This window comes from Scyliorhinus torazame, chromosome 19 (assembly GCF_047496885.1).
Source record: "Scyliorhinus torazame isolate Kashiwa2021f chromosome 19, sScyTor2.1, whole genome shotgun sequence".
NCBI classification, from domain to species: Eukaryota; Metazoa; Chordata; class Chondrichthyes; order Carcharhiniformes; family Scyliorhinidae; genus Scyliorhinus; species Scyliorhinus torazame.
Genome location: NC_092725.1, coordinates 29,289,587 through 29,311,663, shown reverse-complemented (window position 1 = coordinate 29,311,663; position 22,077 = coordinate 29,289,587). Strand labels below are relative to the sequence as shown.

The following is a 22,077-nucleotide window of genomic DNA, read 5'->3' as shown; positions in this document are numbered from 1 at the left end:
CAACACCCAGATCCCTCTGTATCTCAGCAACACCCAGATCCCTCTGCACCACAGTAGCACCCAGATCCCTTTGTACCACAGCGACACCCAGATCCCTCTGTATCTTAGCATCACCCAGATCCCTCTGTACCACAGCAACACACAGATCCCTCTGTACCACAGCAACACCCAAATCCCTCTGTACCACAGCAACACCCAGATCCCTCTGTATCACCGCAACACCCAGATCCCTCTGTACCACAGCGACGCCCAGATCCCTCTGTACCACAGCGACACCCAGATCCCTCTGTACCACAGCAACACCCAGATCCCTCTGTCCCGCAGCAACACCCAGATCCCTCTGTACCACAGCAACACCCAGATCCAGCTGTACCACAGCTACACCCAGATCCCTCTGTACCACCGCAACACCCAGATCCCTCTCTACCGCCGCAACACCCAGATCCCTCTGTACGACAGCGACTCCCAGATCCCTCTGTACCACAGCGACACCCAGATCCCTCTGTACCACAGCCACAGCCAAATCCCTCTGTACCGCAGCAACACCCAGATCCCTCTGTACTACAGAGACTCCCAGATACCTCTGTACCACAGCAACACCCAGATCCCTCTGTCCCGCAGCAACACCCAGATCACTCTGTACCACAACAACACCCTGATCCCTCTGTACCACAGCAACACCCAGATCCCTCTGTACCACCGTACACCCAGATCCCTCTGTACCGCAGCAACACCCAAATCCCTCTGTACCACAGCGACACCCAGATCCCTCTGTACCGCAGCAACACCCAGATCCCCCTGTACCACAGCAACACCCAGATCCATCTGTACCACCGCAACACACAGATCCCTCTGTACCGCAGCAACACCCAGATCCCTCTGTACCACAGCGAATCCCAGATCCCTCTGTCCCACAGCGACACACAGAGCCCTCTGTACCAAGGCGACACCCAGATCCCTCTGTACCGCAGCAACACCCAGATCCCTCTCTACCACAGCAAAACCCACATCCCTCTTTACCGCAACCACACCCAGATCCCTCTGTACCACAGCAACACCCACATCCCTCTGTACCACAGCAACACCCAGATCCCTATGTACCAGCGCAACACCCAGATCCCTCTGTACCGCAGCAACATCCAGATCCCTCTGTACGACAGCGACTCCCAGATCCCTCTGTACCATAGCAACACCCAGATCCCTCTGTACCAGAGCAACACCCAGAACCCACTTTATCACAGCAACAACCAGATCCCTCTGTACCACAGCAACACCCAGATCCCTGTGTATCTCAGCAACACCTTGATCCCTCTGTACCACAGCAACACCCAGATCCCTCTGTACCACAGGAATACCCAGATCCCTCTGTACCACAGCGACACCCAGATCCCTCTGTACCACAGCGACACCCAGATCCCTCTGTACCACAGCGACACCCTGATCCCTCTATACCACAGCGACACCCAGATCCCTCTGTATCACAGCAACACCCAGATCCCTCTGTACCACAGCAACACCTAGATGCCTCAGGATCACAGCAACACCCAGATCCCACTGTACCACAGCAACAGCCAGAGCCCTCTGTACCACAGCGACACCCATTTCCCTCTGTACCACAGCGACACCCAGAATCCTCTGTACCGCAGCAACACCCAGATCCCTCTGTACCACAGCAACACCCATATCGCTCTGTACCACAGCGACACCCAGATCCCTCTGTACCACAGCGACACCCAGATCCCTCTGTACCACAGCGACACCCTGATCCCTCTGTACCACAGCGACACCCAGATCCCTCTGTATCACAGCAACACCCAGATCCCTCTGTACCACAGCAACACCTAGATGCCTCAGGATCACAGCAACACCCAGATCCCTCTGTACCACAGCGACACCCAGATCCCTCTGTATCTCAGCAACACCTTGATCCCTCTGTACCACAGCAACACCCAGATCCCTCTGTACCACAGGAATACCCAGATCCCTCTGTACCACAGCAACACCCAGATCCCTCTGTACCACAGCGACACCCAGATCCCTCTGTACCACAGCGACACCCTGATCCCTCTGTACCACAGCGACACCCAGATCCCTCTGTATCACAGCAACACCCAGATCCCTCTGTACCACAGCAACACCTAGATGCCTCAGGATCACAGCAACACCCAGATCCCTCTGTACCACAGCAACAGCCAGAGCCCTCTGTACCACAGCGACACCCATTTCCCTCTGTACCACAGCGACACCCAGAATCCTCTGTACCGCAGCAACACCCAGATCCCTCTGTACCACAGCAACGCCCATATCGCTCTGTACCACAGCGACACCCAGATCCCTCTGTACCGCAGCTACACCCAAGATCCCTCTGGACCACAGCAACACCCAGATCACTCTGTACCACAGCAACACCCAGTTCCCTCTGTACCACAGCAACACCCAGATCCCTCAGGATCACAGCAACACCCAGATCCCTCTGTACCACAGCAACACTCAGATCCCTCAGGATCACAGCAACACCCAGATCCCTTTGTACCACAGCGACACCGAGATCCCTCTGTACCACAGCAACCCCCAGATCCCTCTGTACCACAGCAACACCCAGATCACTCTGTACCACAGCAACACCCAGATCCCTCTGTACCACAGCAACACCCAGATCCCTCAGGATCACAGCAACACCCAGATCATTCTGTACCACAGCGACACCAAGATACCTCTTTACCGCAGCAACACCCAGATCCCTCTGTACCGCATCAGTACCAAATCCCTCTGTACCACAGCAACACACAGATCCCTCTGTACCCTAGCGACACACAGATCCCGCTGTACCACAGCAACATTCAGATCCCTCTGTACCACAGCAACACCCAGATCCCTCTGTAAAACAGCAACACCCAGATCCCTCTGTACCGCAGCATAACCCAGATCCCTCTGAAACCACAGCGACACCCAGATCCCTCTGTACCACAGCAACACCCAGATCCGTCTGTACCACAGCCACACCCAGATCCCTCAGGATCACAGCAACACCCAGATCCCTCTGTACCACAGCAACACTCAGATCCCTCAGGATCACAGCAACACCCAGATCCCTTTGTACCACAGCGACACCGAGATCCCTCTGTACCACAGCAACCCCCAGATCCCTCTGTACCACAGCAACACCCAGATCACTCTGTACCACAGCAACACCCAGATCCCTCTGTACCACAGCAACACCCAGATCCCTCAGGATCACAGCAACACCCAGATCCCTCTGTACCACAGCGACACCCAGATACCTCTTTACCGCAGCAACACCCAGATCCCTCTGTACCGCATCAGTACCCAGATCCCTCTGTACCACAGCAACACTCAGATCCCTCTGTACCCTAGCGACACACAGATCCCGCTGTACCACAGCAACATCCAGATCCCTCTGTACCACAGCAACACCCAGATCCCTCTGTAAAACAGCAACACCCAGATCCCTCTGTACCGCAGCATAACCCAGATCCCTCTGAAACCACAGCGACACCCAGATCCCTCTGTACCACAGCAACACCCAGATCCCTCTGTACCACAGCCACACCCAGATCCCTCTGTAGCACAGCGATACCCTGATCCCACTGAACCAAATCAACATCCAGATCCCTCTGTACCGCAGCAACACCCAAATCCCTCTGTACCACAGCAACACCCAGATCCCTCTGTACCACAGCAACACCCAGATCCCTCTGTACCACAGCAACACCCAGATCCCTCTGTACCGCAGCAACACCCAGATCCCTCTCTACCACAGCAAAACCCATATCCCTCTGCACCGCAGCAACACCCAGATCCCTCTGTATCTCAGCAACACCCAGATCCCTCTGCACCACAGTAACTCCCAGATCCCTTTGTACCACAGCAACACCCAAATCCCTCTGTACCACAGCAACACCCAGATCCCTCTGTATCACCACAACACCCAGATTCCTCTGTACCACAGCGACACCCAGATCCCTCCGTACCACAGCAACACCCAGATCCCTCTGTCCCGCAGCAACACCCAGATCCCTCTGTACCACAGCAACACCCAGATCCCTCAGTACCACAGCAACACCCAGATCCCTCTGTACCGCCGCAACACCCAGATCCCTCTGTACGACAGCGACTCCCAGATCCCTCTGTACCACAGCAACACCCAGATCCCTCTGTACCGCAGCAACACCCAGATCCCTCTCTACCACAGCAAAACCCACATCCCTCTGCACCGCAGCAACACCCAGATCCCTCTGTATCTCAGCAACACCCAGATCCCTCTGCACCACAGTAACTCCCAGATCCCTTTGTACCACAGCGACACCCAGATCCCTCTGTATCTTAGCAACACCCAGATCCCTCTGCACCACTGCAACACCCAGATCCCTCTGTACCACAGCAACACCCAAATCCCTCTGTACCACAGCAACACCCAGATCCCTCTGTATCACCGCAACACCCAGATCCCTCTGTATCACAGCGACGCCCAGATCCCTCTGTACCACAGCGACTCCCAGATCCCTCTGTACCACAGCAACACCCAGATCCCTCTGTACCCGAGCAACACTCAGAACCCACTTTATCACAGCAACAACCAGATCCCTCTGAACCACAGCAACACCAAGATCCCTCTGTACCACAGCAACACCCAAATCCCTCTGTACCACAGCAACACCCAGATCCCTCTGTACCACAGCATCACCCAGATCCCTCTGTACCACAGCAACACCCAGATCCCTCAGTACCACAGCGACACACAGATCCCTCTGTATCACCGCAACACCCAGATCCCTCTGTATCACAGCAACACCCAGATCCCTCTGTACCACAGCGACACCCAGATCCCTCTGTATCACCGCAATACCCAGATCCCTCTGTACCACAGCGACGCCCAGATCCCTCTGTACCACAGCGACACCCAGATCCCTCTGTACCATAGCAACACCCAGATCCCTCTGTACCAGAGCAACACCCAGAACCCACTTTATCACAGCAACAACCAGATCCCTCTGTACCACAGCAACACCCAGATCCCTCTGTACCACAGGAACACCCAGATCCCTCTGTACCACAGCAACACCCAGATCCCTCAGTACCACAGCGACACACAGATCCCTCTGTATCACCGCAACACCAAGATCACTCTGTACCACAGCGACACCCAGATCCCTCTGTACCAGAGCAACACCCAGAACGCACTTTATCACAGCAACAACCAGATCCCTCTGTACCACAGCAACACCCAGATCCCTCTGTACCACAGCAACACCCAGATCCCTCTCTACCACAGCAACACCCAGATCCCTCAGTACCACAGCGACACACAGATCCCTCTGTATCACCGCAACACCCAGATCCCTCTGTACCACAGCAACACCCAGATCCCTCTGTCCGGCAGCAACACCCAGATCCCTCTGTACCACAGTGACACCTCGATCCATCTGTACCACCGCAACACCCAGATCCCTCTGTACCGCAGCAACACCCAGATACCTCTGTACCACAGCAACACCCAAGTCCCTCCGTACCAAAGCAACACCCAGATCCCTCTGTACCAGAGCAACACCCAGATCCCTCTGTACCACAGCAACACCCAGATCCCTGTGTATCTCAGCAACACCTTGATCCCTCTGTACCAGAGCAACACCCAGATCCCTCTGTACCACAGGAACACCCAGATCCCTCTGTACCACAGCAACACCCAGATCCCTCAGTACCACAGCGACACACAGATCCCTCTGTATCACCGCAACACCCAGATCACTCTGTACCACAGCGACACCCAGATCCCTCTGTACCAGAGCAACACCCAGAACCCACTTTATCACAGCAACAACCAGATCCCTCTGTACCACAGCAACACCCAGATCCCTGTGTATCTCAGCAACACCTTGATCCCTCTGTACCACAGCAACACCCAGATCCCTCTGTACCACAGGAACACCCAGATCCCTCTGTACCACAGCAACACCCAGATCCCTCAGTACCACAGCGACACACAGATCCCTCTGTATCACCGCAACACCCAGATCCCTCTGTACGACAGCAACACCCAGATCCCTCTGTCCGGCAGCAACACCCAGATCCCTCTGTACCACAGTGACACCTCGATCCATCTGTACCACCGCAACACCCAGATCCCTCTGTACCGCAGCAACACCCAGATCCCTCTGTATCTCAGCAACACCCAGATCCCTCTGTACTACAGCAACACCCAGATAACTCTGTACCACAGCAACACCCAAGTCCCTCCGTACCACAGCAACACCCAGATCCCTCTGTACCACAGCAACACCCAGATCCCTCTGGACCACAGCAACACCCAAATTCCTCTGTACCACAGCAACAACCAGATCCTGCTGTACCATAGCGGCACCTAGATCCATCTGTACCACCGCAACACCCAGATCCCTCTGTACCACAGCAACACCCAGATCCCTCTGTACCACAGCAACACCCAGATCCCTCTGTCCGGCAGCAACACCCAGATCCCTCTGTACCACAGCAACATCTAGATCCATCTGTACCACCGCAACACCCAGATCCCTCTGTACCACAGCAACACCCAGATCCCTCTGTATCTCAGCAACACCCAGATCCCTCTATACCACAGCAACACCCAGATCCCTCTGGACCACAGCAACACCCAAATTCCTCTGTACCACAGCAACACCCAGATCCCTCTGTACCACAGCAACACCCAGATCCCTCTGTACCACAGCAACACCCAGATCCCTCTGTACCGCAGCAACACCCAGATCCCTCTGTACCACAGCGACACCCAGATCCCTCTGTATCTTAGCAACACCCAGATCCCTCTGTGCCACAGCAACACCCAGATTCCTCTGTACCACAGCAACACCCAGATCTCTCTGTACCACAGCAACACCCAGATCCCTCTGTATCACAGCAACACCCAGATCCCTCTGTACCACAGCGACACCCAGATCCCTCTGTATCTCAGCAACACCCAGATCCCTCTGTACCACAGCGACACCCAGATCCCTCTGTACCACAGCAACACCCAGATCCCTCTGTACCACAGCAACACCCAGATCCCTCTGGACCACAGCAACACCCAAATTCCTCTGTACCACAGCAACAACCAGATCCCGCTGTACCATAGTGGCACCTAGATCCATCTGTACCACCGCAACACCCAGATCCCTCTGTACCACAGCAACACCCAGATCCCTCTGTACCACAGCAACACCCAGATCCCTCTGTCCGGCAGTAACACCCAGATCCCTCTGTACCACAGCAACATCTAGATCCATCTGTACCACAGCAACACCCAGATCCCTCTGTATCACAGCAAAACCCAGATCCCTCTGTACCACAGCGACACCCAGATCCCTCTGTATCTCAGCAACACCCAGATCCCTCTGTACCACAGCGACACCCAGATCTCTCTGTATCACCGCAACACCCAGATCCCTCTGTACCACAGCGACGCCCAGATCCCTCTGTACCACAGCAACACCCAGATCTGTCTGTACCACAGCGACACCCAGATCCCTCTGTAGCACAGCAACAACCAGATCCCTCTGTACCACAGCGACACCCAGATCCCTCTGTACCACAGCAACACCCAGATCCCTCTGTACCACAGCGACACCCAGATCCCTCTGTACCAAAGCAACACCCAGATCCCTCTGTACCACAGCGACACCCAGATCCCTCTGTACCACAGCAACACCCAGACCCCTCTGTACCACAGCGACACCCAGATCCCTCTGTAGTGACTGACAGTTAACGGCCAAGCATTGTCTGAAAACTGAAACCAGGCATCTTGGATCTAATTGCATTCCCCTGAGGAATGGACCAGTGAATGGCCATCACTGATTTTGTCTCAATGAAACAGGCACAATGTGTGCACCTGACCTTCCTGTCTGAAAATGTTAGGGTCCTGAGTATTCATATATGTAGTTTCCGGTACACGCAGAGTCATGTGCTGGAAAGGAGGAACTGATTCTGGCAGACAGGAAGTATATGTACACACACTGCGCCTGTTTCAGCAGAAGAAAATCAGCGGCAGCCATTCACTTGCTCTTTGCTCAGTGCAATGCCTTGACCCATCAGAGTCAAGCTGCCTGGATTACGTTTCAAAAATAGTGTTCGGCGGCTGACTGACTCCATCAACTGGTGCACTCTCCCACGGCAACAACAATATGAGTATAAGATTTAATTCAAGGTCATACTATGGGCATTGCACCCCCGGCTTGCATCCATCACCACAACCCTTGCAATGCCCGTTTCCCGCTCCCTCTAGCTGCCCTGGGATCTCTGAACTCCTCCCTTTGAGGTGAGAGACAGGAGGGAAATGTACGATTAACATTGGTATGGATGGATCTCCAGGGGCTGACCTCCTCCGCCGATGGATCTTTCCCAACAGCCTACACGTGCGTGGGGCCCACCTACATGGAGAACGGATTCTTCCACCCTCGCAAGATGAGGTACGTGGTCAACGACACCATCGAGTTTGAGTGCGACCAAGGCTTCGACCTGATTGGCTCCCAGAAGCGGACCTGCCTGAGGAACGGGCGCTGGAGTGGGAGGAGCACAATCTGCGATGGAGGAGGTGAGCGAGGGTCCGCCATCCACTCCCCTGCCCTCCCCATGCCTCTCCTCATCTCCCCTCCCCTCCTCTCCCCACCCCTTCCCTCCCCTCCCCTTCCCACACCTCCCCACCCCTCCCGTCCCCACCACCCCCATCCGCACCCCTCCCGTCCGCACCCTTCCCCTCCCCACCCCTTCCCTCCCCTCCCCTCCTAGAGGAGCCAACGGCTGCTGTTCAAAATATACAAACCCCCCCTCCCCCACCCCCAAATGCCCCCTTGAGGAAAACAAACATGGACTCGCTGAACCCTCGCAGTCTGTGGGGGGTCTCTCCGCTTGTCGTGTCTGTAGTAGCGCCCCCCCAAAGATCAATCCAACTGGTCCCATTCCCCTTCCCGAGTTACCCGTACACTTTTCAGATAACAATCCTACTCCCTCTTGCTCCTGGTAATAAATCCCAGGATACTGTTCACTTCATTGACCCCTCTCTCTCCGTCTGTCACCTGCAGTGATTCATACCCACAGACACCCAGGTCCCTCTGCTCCTTCAGCTCCTTTACAATTGGTCACTTTATTCAATATTGTCACTCGCACACACACACAGTCAAACTCACACACACACAGTCAAACTCACACACAATGTCAAACTCACACACACACATTCAAATTCACACACACATTCAAACTCACTCACACAGTCACACTTACACACACAGTCAAACTCACACACACATATTCAAACTCACACACACTGTCAAACTCACACACACATTCAAACTTACACACACGCAGTCAAACACACACACCCACAGTCAAACTCACACACACACATTCAAACTCACAGACACATTCAAACTCACACACACACACATTCAAACTCACACACACATTCAAACTTACACACAGACAGTCAAACTTACACACACAGTCATACTCACACACACATTCAAACTCACACACACACAGTCAAACTCACACACACACATTCAAACTCACACACGCAGTCAAACTCTCACACACACACATTCAAACTCACACACATATTCAAACTCACACACACACAGTCAAACTCACACACACATTCAAACTTACACACACGCAGTCAAACACACACACCCACAGTCAAACTCACACACACATTCAAACTTACACACACGCAGTCAAACACACACACCCACAGTCAAACTCACACGCACACACATTCAAAATCACACACACGCAGTCAAACGCACACACACACAGTCAAAGTCACACACACATTCAAACTCACACACACACACATTTAAACTCATACACACGCAGTCAAACTCACACACACACATTCAAACTCACACACACATTCAAACTCACACACATGCAGTCAAAGTCACACACACACACAGTCAAAGTCACACACACATTCAAACTCACACACACACACATTCAAACTCACACACACAGTCAAACTCTCACACACACACCCAAACTCACACACCCGCAGTTAAACTCAGACACACACAGTCAAAGTCACACACACATTCAAACTCACACACACACACATTCAAACTCACACACACATTCAAACTCACACACGCAGTCAAACTCTCACACACACACATTCAAACATACACACATGCAGTCAAACTCACACACATATTCAAACTCACACACACACATTAAAACTCACACACATGCAGTCAAACTCACACACACAGTCAACTCACACACACATATTCAAACTTACACACACGCAGTCAAACTCACACACCCACAGTTAAACTCACACACACACACACACAGTCAAACTCACACACACACACATTCAAACTCACACACACGCAGTCAAACTCACACACACGCAGTCAGACACACACACACATTCAAACTCACACACACACATTCAAACTCACACACACACATTCAAACACACACACATTCAAACTTACACACACGCAGTCAAACTCACACACCCACAGTCAAAATCACACACACACGCAGTCAAACTCATACACACACATTCAAACTCACACACAGTCAAACTCCCACACACACATTCAAACTCACACACACATTCAAACTCACACACGCAGTCAAACTCACACACGCAGTCAAACTTACTCACACATTCAAACTCACACACACACAGTCAAACTCACACACACAGTCAAACTCACACACACACAGTCAAACTCACACACACACATTCAAACTCACACACACACAGTCAAACTTATTCACACATAGTCAAACTCACACACACAGTCAAACTCACACACACAGTCAAACTCACAAACACATTCAAACTCACACACACACACATTCAAACTCACACACACATTCAAACTCACTCACACAGTCAAACTTACGCACACACAGTCAAACTCACACACACATATTCAAACTCACACACACATTCAAACTCACACACATGCAGTCAAACTCACACACACACAGTCAAAGTCACACACACATTCAAACTCACACACACACATTCAAACTCACACACGCAGTCAAACTCTCACACACACACATTCAAACTCACACACACGCAGTTAAACTCACACACACACATTCAAACTCACACACACATTCAAACTCACACACACGCATTGAAACTCACACACATGCAGTCAAACTCACACACGCACAGTCAACTCACACACACATATTCAAACTTACACACGCGCAGTCAAACTCACACACCCACAGTTAAACTCACACACACACATTCAAACTCACACACACGCAGTCAAACTCACACACACGCAGTCAAACACACACACACATTCAAACTCACACACACACATTCAATCTCACACACACACATTCAAACACACACACATTCAAACTCACACACATACAGTCAAACTCACACACACACACACAGTCAAACTGACACACACACATTCAAACTCACACACACAATCAAACTTACACACACACGCATTCAAACTCACACACACACATTCAAACTCACACCCATGCAGTCAAACTCACACACACATTCAAACACACACACACAGTCAAACTCACACACACATTCAAACTCACACACACATTCAAACTCACACACACACAGTCAAACTTACAGACACACAGTCAAACTCACACACACAAGCAGTCAAACTCACACACACACTCAAACTCACACACACACAGTCGAACTTACACACACACAGTCAAACTCACACACACACACGCAGTCAAACACACACACATTCAAACTCACACACACACATTCAAACTCACACACACACATTCAAACTCACACACACACATTCGAACTCACACACACATTCATACTCACACACACACAGTCAAACTCACACACACACATTCAAACTCACACACACGCACAATCAAACTCACATACACGCAGTCAATCTCACATACACGCACAGTCAAACTCACAGACACATTCAAACTCACACACACATTCAAACTCACACACACATTCAAACTTACACACAGACAGTCAAACTTACACACACAGTCATACTCACACACACATTCAAACTCAAACACACACAGTCAAACTCACACACACACATTCAAACTCACACACGCAGTCAAACTCTCACACACACACATTCAAACTCACACACACCTATTCAAACTCACACACACACAGTCAAACTCACACACACATTCAAACTTACACACACGCAGTCAAACACACACACCCACAGTCAAACTCACACGCACACAGTCAAACTCACACACACAGTCAAACTCACACACACACAGTCAAACTCACACACACACATTCAAACTCACACACACACAGTCAAACTTATTCACACATAGTCAAACTCACACACACAGTCAAACTCACACACACAGTCAAACTCACACACACATTCAAACTCACACACACACACATTCAAACTCACACACACATTCAAACTCACTCACACAGTCAAACTTACGCACACACAGTCAAACTCACACACACATATTCAAACTCACACACACACAGTCAAACTCACACACACACATTCAAACTTACACACACGCAGTCAAACTCACACACCCACAGTCAAACTCACACGCACACACATTCAAACTCACACACACGCAGTCAAACTCACACACACACATTCAGACTCACACACACATTCAAACTCACACACATGCAGTCAAACTCACACACACACAGTCAAAGTCACACACACATTCAAACTCACACACACACATTCAAACTCACACACGCAGTCAAACTCTCACACACACACATTCAAACTCACACACACGCAGTTAAACTCACACACACACATTCAAACTCACACACACATTCAAACTCACACACACGCATTGAAACTCACACACATGCAGTCAAGCTCACACACGCACAGTCAACTCACACACACATATTCAAACTTACACACGCGCAGTCAAACTCACACACCCACAGTTAAACTCACACACACACATTCAAACTCACACACACGCAGTCAAACTCACACACACGCAGTCAAACACACACACACATTCAAACTCACACACACACATTCAATCTCACACACACACATTCAAACACACACACATTCAAACTCACACACACAGTCAAACTCACACACACACACACAGTCAAACTCACACACACACATTCAAACTCACACACACACAATCAAACTTACACACACACGCATTCAAACTCACACACACACATTCAAACTCACACCCATGCAGTCAAACTCACACACACATTCAAACACACACACACACAGTCAAACTCACACACACATTCAAACTCACACACACATTCAAACTCACACACACACAGTCAAACTTACAGACACACAGTCAAACTCACACACACAAGCAGTCAAACTCACACACACACTCAAACTCACACACACACAGTCAAACTCACACACACACATGCAGTCAAACACACACACACATTCAAACTCACACACACACATTCAAACTCACACACACACATTCAAACTCACACACACACATTCGAACTCACACACACATTCATACTCACACACACGCAGTCAAACTCACACACACACATTCAAACTCACACACACGCACAATCAAACTCACATACACGCAGTCAATCTCACATACACGCACAGTCAAACTCACAGACACATTCAAACTCACACACACATTCAAACTCACACACACATTCAAACTTACACACAGACAGTCAAACTTACACACACAGTCATACTCACACACACATTCAAACTCACACACACACACAGTCAAACTCACACACACACATTCAAACTCACACACGCAGTCAAACTCTCACACACACACATTCAAACTCACACACACCTATTCAAACTCACACACACACAGTCAAACTCACACACACATTCAAACTTACACACACGCAGTCAAACACTCACACCCACAGTCAAACTCACACACACATTCAAACTTACACACACGCAGTCAAACACACACACCCACAGTCAAACTCACACGCACACACATTCAAAATCACACACACGCAGTCAAACTCACACACACACATTCAAACTCACACACACATTCAAACTCACACACACATACATTCAAACTCACACACACGCAGTCAAACTCACACACACACATTCAAACTCACACACACATTCAAACTCACACACATGCAGTCAAAGTCACACACAGACAGTCAAAGTCACACACACATTCAAACTCACACACACACACATTCAAACTCACACACGCAGTCAAACTCTCACACACACACATTCAAACTCACACACACGCAGTTAAACTCAGACACACACAGTCAAAGTCACACACACATTCAAACTCACACACACACACATTCAAACTCACACACGCAGTCAAACTCTCACACACACACATTCAAACTCACACACATGCAGTCAAACTCACACACACACAGTCAAAGTCAAACACATATTCAAACTCACACACACACACATTCAAACTCACACACATGCAGTCAAACTCACACACACAGTCAACTCACACACACATATTCAAACTTACACACACGCAGTCAAACTCACACACACACACATTCAAACTCACACACACGCAGTCAAACTCACACACGCAGTCAGACACACACACATTCAAACTCACACACACACATTCAAACTCACACACACACATTCAAACTCACACACATTCAAACTTACACACACGCTTTCAAACACACACACACAGTCAAAATCACACACACACGCAGTCAAACTCACACACACACATTCAAACTCACACACACAGTCAAACTCACACACACACATTCAAACTCACACACACATTCAAACTCACACACACACATTCAAACTCACACACGCAGTCAAACTCACACATGCAGTCAAACTCACTCACACATTCAAACTCACACACACACATTCAAACTCACACACACACATTCAAACTCTCACACACACAGTCAAACTCACACACACACATTCAAACTTACACACACGCAGTCAAACTCACACACCCACAGTCAAACGCACACGCACACACATTCAAACTCACACACACGCAGTCAAACTCACACACACACATTCAAACTCACACACACATTCAAACTCACACACATGCAGTCAAACTCACACACACACAGTCAACGTCACACACGCATTCAAACTCACACACACACACATTCAAACTCACACACGCAGTCAAACTCTCACACCCACACATTCAAACTCACACACATGCAGTTAAACTCACATACACACATTCAAACTCACACACACATTCAAACTCACACACACACGCATTGAAACTCACACACATGCAGTCAAACTCATACACACAGTCAACTCACACACACATATTCAAACTTACACATGCGCAGTCAAACTCACACACCCACAGTTAAACTCACACACACACATTCAAACTCACACACCGCAGTCAAACTCACACACACGCTGTCAAACACACACACACATTCAAACTCACACACACACATTCAATCTCACACACACACATTCAAACACACACACATTCAAACTCACACACACACACAGTCAAACTCACACACACACATTCAAACTCACACACACATTCAAACTCACACACACACAATCAAACTTACACACACACGCATTCAAACTTACACACACACATTCGAACTCACACCCATGCAGTCAAACTCACACACACATTCAAACACACACACACACAGTCAAACTCACACACACATTCAAACTCACACACACATTCAAACTCACACACACACAGTCAAACTTACAGACACACAGTCAAACTCACACATACAAGCAGTCAAACTCACACACACACTCAAACTCACACACACACATTCAAACTCACACACACACATTCAAACTCACACACACACATTCAAACTCACACACACACATTCGAACTCACACACACATTCATACTCACACACACGCAGTCAAACTCACACACACACATTCAAACTCACACACACGCACAATCAAACCCACATACACGCAGTCAATCTCACATACACACACAGTCAAACTCACAGCCACATTCAAACTCACACACACACACATTCAAACTCACACACACATTCAAACTTACACACAGACAGTCAAACTTACACACACAGTCATACTCACACACACATTCAAACTCACACACACACAGTCAAACTTACACACACACACAGTCAAACTCACACACCCACAGTCAAACTCACACACACGCGCAGTCAAACTCACACACACACACATTCAAACTCACACACACGCAGTCAAACTCACACACACACATTCAAACTCACACACACATTCAAACTCACACACACACATTCAAACTCACACACACACAGTCAAACTCACACACACACGCATTCAAACTCACACACACACAGTCAAACTCACACACACACATTCAAACTTACACACACGCAGTCAAACTCACACACCCACAGTCAAACTCACACACACACACGCAGTCAAACTCACACACACGCACATTCAAACTCACACACACGCAGTCAAACTGACACACACATTCAAACTCACACACACATTCAAACTCACAAACACACACATTCAAACCCACACACATGCAGTCAAACTCTCACACACACCGTCAAACTCACACACGTAGTCAAACTCTCACACACACACATTCAAACTCACACACACACACATTCAAACTCACACACACGCAGTCAAACTCATTCAAACTCACATACACATTCAAACTCACACACACACACATTCAAACTCTCACACACACACATTCAAACTCTCACACACACACATTCAAACTCTCACACACACACATTCAAACTCACACACACGCAGCCAAACTCACACAAACACATTCAAACTCACATACACATTCAAACTCACACACACACACATTCAAACTCACACACATGCAGTCAAACTCACACACACAGTCAACTCACACACACACATTCAAACTTACACACACGCAGTCAAACTCACACACCCACAGTCAAACTCACACACACACACACAGTCAAACTCACATACACATTCAAACTCACACACACGCAGTCAAACTCACACACACGCAGTCAAACACACACATTCAAACTCACACACACACATTCAAGCACACACACATTCAAACACACACACACACAGTCAAACTCACACACACAGTCAAACTGACACACACACATTCAAACTCACACACACACAATCAATCTTACACACACACACATTCAAACTCACACACACACATTCAAACTCACACCCACGCAGTCAAACTCACACATACATTCAAACACACACAGAAGCAGTCAAACTCACACACACATTCAAACTCACACACACATTCAAACTCACACACACAGTCAAACTTACAGACACACAGTCAAACTCACGCACACAAGCATTCAAACTCACACACACAGTCAAACTTACACACACAAATTCAAACTCACACACACACATTCAAACACACACACACATTCGAACTCACACACACATTCAAACTCACAAACACACAGTCAAACTCACACACACACAGTCAAACTCACACACGCAGTCAAACACACACACACATTCAAACTCACACACACACATTCAAACTCACACACACACATTCAAACTCACACGCACACATTCGAACTCACACACACATTCATACTCACACACACACAGTCAAACTCACACACACACATTCAGACTCACACACACACAATCAAACTCACACACACGCATTCAAATTCACACACACACATTCAAACTCACACCCACGCAGTCAAACTCACACACACATTCAAACTCACACCCACGCAGTCAAACTCACACACACATTCAAACACACACACACGCAGTCAAACTCACACACACATTCAAACTCACACACACATTCAAACTCACACACACACAGTCAGACTTACAGACACACAGTCAAACTCACGCACACAAGCAGTCAAACTCACACACACAGTCAAACTTACACACACAGTCAAACTCACACACACACGCAGTCAAACACACACACACATTCAAACTCACACACACACATTCAAACTCACACACACATTCAAACTCACACACACGCATTGAAACTCACACACATGCAGTCAAACTCACACACGCACAGTCAACTCACACACACATATTCAAACTTACCCACGCGCAGTCAAACTCACACACCCACAGTTAAACTCACACACACACATTCAAACTCACACACACGCAGTCAAACTCACACACACGCAGTCAAACACACACACACATTCAATCTCACACACACACATTCAAACACACACACATTCAAACTCACACACACACAGTCAAACTCACACACACACACAGTCAAACTCACACACACATTCAAACACACACACACACAGTCAAACTCACACACACATTCAAACTCACACACACATTCAAACTCACACACACACAGTCAAACTTACACACACAGTCAAACTCACACACACACGCAGTCAAACACACACACACATTCAAACTCACACACACACATTCAAACTCACACACACATTCAAACTCACACACACGCATTGAAACTCACACACATGCAGTCAAACTCACACACGCACAGTCAATTCACACACACATATTCAAACTTACACACGCGCAGTCAAACTCACACACCCACAGTTAAACTCACACACACACATTCAAACTCACACACACGCAGTCAAACTCACACACACGCAGTCAAACACACACACACATTCAAACTCACACACACACATTCAATCTCACACACACACATTCAAACACACACACATTCAAATTCACACACACACAGTCAAACTCACACACACACACACAGTCAAACTCACACACACATTCAAACACACACACACACAGTCAAACTCACACACACATTCAAACTCACACACACATTCAAACTCACACACACACAGTCAAACTTACAGACACACAGTCAAACTCACACACACAAGCAGTCAAACTCACACACACACTCAAACTCACACACACACAGTCAAACTTACACACACACAGTCAAACTCACACACACACACGCAGTCAAACACACACACACATTCAAACTCACACACACACACATTCAAACTCACACACACACATTCAAACTCACACACACACATTCGAACTCACACACACATTCATACTCACACACACGCAGTCAAACTCACACACACACATTCAAACTCACACACACGCACAATCAAACTCACATACACGCAGTCAATCTCACATACACGCACAGTCAAACTCACAGACACATTCAAACTCACACACACATTCAAACTCACACACACATTCAAACTTACACACAGACAGTCAAACTTACACACACAGTCATACTCACACACACATTCAAACTCACACACACACAGTCAAACTCACACACACACATTCAAACTCACACACGCAGTCAAACTCTCACACACACACATTCAAACTCACACACACCTATTCAAACTCACACACACACAGTCAAACTCACACACACATTCAAACTTACACACACGCAGTCAAACACACACACCCACAGTCAAACTCACACACACATTCAAACTTACACACACGCAGTCAAACACACACACCCACAGTCAAACTCACACGCACACACATTCAAAATCACACACACGCAGTCAAACTCACACACACACATTCAAACTCACACACATTCAAACTCACACACACACACATTCAAACTCACACACACACAGTCAAACTCACACACACACATTCAAACTCACACACACATTCAAACTCACACACATGCAGTCAAAGTCACACACAGACAGTCAAAGTCACACACACATTCAAACTCACACGCACACACATTCAAACTCACACACGCAGTCAAACTCTCACACACGCACATTCAAACTCACACACACGCAGTTAAACTCAGACACACACAGTCAAAGTCACACACACATTCAAACTCACACACACACACATTCAAACTCACACACGCAGTCAAACTCTCACACACACACATTCAAACTCACACACATGCAGTCAAACTCACACACACACAGTCAAAGTCAAACACATATTCAAACTCAAACACAAAAACATTCAAACTCACACACATGCAGTCAAACTCACACACACAGTCAACTCACACACACATATTCAAACTTACACACACGCAGTCAAACTCACACACACACACATTCAAACTCACACACACGCAGTCAAACTCACACACGCAGTCAGACACACACACATTCAAACTCACACACACACATTCAAACTCACACACACACATTCAAACTCACACACATTCAAACTTACACACACGCAGTCAAACTCACACACACACAGTCAAAATCACACACACACGCAGTCAAACTCACACACACACATTCAAACTCACACACACAGTCAAACTCACACACACACATTCAAACTCACACACACATTCAAACTCACACACACACATTCAAACTCACACACGCAGTCAAACTCACACATGCAGTCAAACTCACTCACACATTCAAACTCACACACACACATTCAAACTCACACACACACATTCAAACTCTCACACACACAGTCAAACTCACACACACACATTCAAACTTACACACACGCAGTCAAACTCACACACCCACAGTCAAACTCACACGCACACACATTCAAACTCACACACACATTCAAACTCACACACATGCAGTCAAACTCACACACACACAGTCAAAGTCACACACACATTCAAACTCACACACACACACATTCAAACTCACACACGCAGTCAAACTCTCACACCCACACATTCAAACTCACACACATGCAGTTAAACTCACATACACACATTCAAACTCACACACACATTCAAACTCACACACACACGCATTGAAACTCACACACATGCAGTCAAACTCACACACACAGTCAACTCACACACACATATTCAAACTTACACATGCGCAGTCAAACTCACACACCCACAGTTAAACTCACACACACACATTCAAACTCACACACCGCAGTCAAACTCACACACACGCTGTCAAACACACACACACATTCAAACTCACACACACACATTCAATCTCACACACACACATTCAAACACACACACATTCAAACTCACACACACACACAGTCAAACTCACACACACACATTCAAACTCACACACACATTCAAACTCACACACACACAATCAAACTTACACACACACGCATTCAAACTTACACACACACATTCGAACTCACACCCATGCAGTCAAACTCACACACACATTCAAACACACACACACACAGTCAAACTCACACACACATTCAAACTCACACACACATTCAAACTCACACACACACAGTCAAACTTACAGACACACAGTCAAACTCACACATACAAGCAGTCAAACTCACACACACACTCAAACTCACACACACACATTCAAACTCACACACACACATTCAAACTCACACACACACATTCAAACTCACACACACACATTCGAACTCACACACACATTCATACTCACACACACGCAGTCAAACTCACACACACACATTCAAACTCACACACACGCACAATCAAACCCACATACACGCAGTCAATCTCACATACACACACAGTCAAACTCACAGCCACATTCAAACTCACACACACACACATTCAAACTCACACACACATTCAAACTTACACACAGACAGTCAAACTTACACACACAGTCATACTCACACACACATTCAAACTCACACACACACAGTCAAACTTACACACACACACAGTCAAACTCACACACCCACAGTCAAACTCACACACACGCGCAGTCAAAATCACACACACACACATTCAAACTCACACACACGCAGTCAAACTCACACACACACATTCAAACTCACACACACATTCAAACTCACACACACACATTCAAACTCACACACACACAGTCAAACTCACACACACACGCATTCAAACTCACACACACACAGTCAAACTCACACACACACATTCAAACTTACACACACGCAGTCAAACTCACACACCCACAGTCAAACTCACACACACACACGCAGTCAAACTCACACACACGCACATTCAAACTCACACACACGCAGTCAAACTGACACACACATTCAAACTCACACACACATTCAAACTCACAAA

The 22,077-nt window shown here is 47.9% G+C and overlaps 1 protein-coding gene across 1 annotated transcript in view; it reads left to right on the top strand.

Annotated features, from left to right (window-relative positions):
• LOC140395883 (complement factor B-like) overlaps positions 1-22,077 on the top strand; it is a 684,813-nt gene that overhangs the window by 325,751 nt on the left and 336,985 nt on the right. The window contains exon 2 of the mRNA XM_072483954.1: positions 8,399-8,584. Within this exon, the coding sequence (XP_072340055.1) occupies positions 8,399-8,584 (186 nt within the window). The remainder of the gene's footprint in view (positions 1-8,398; positions 8,585-22,077) is intronic.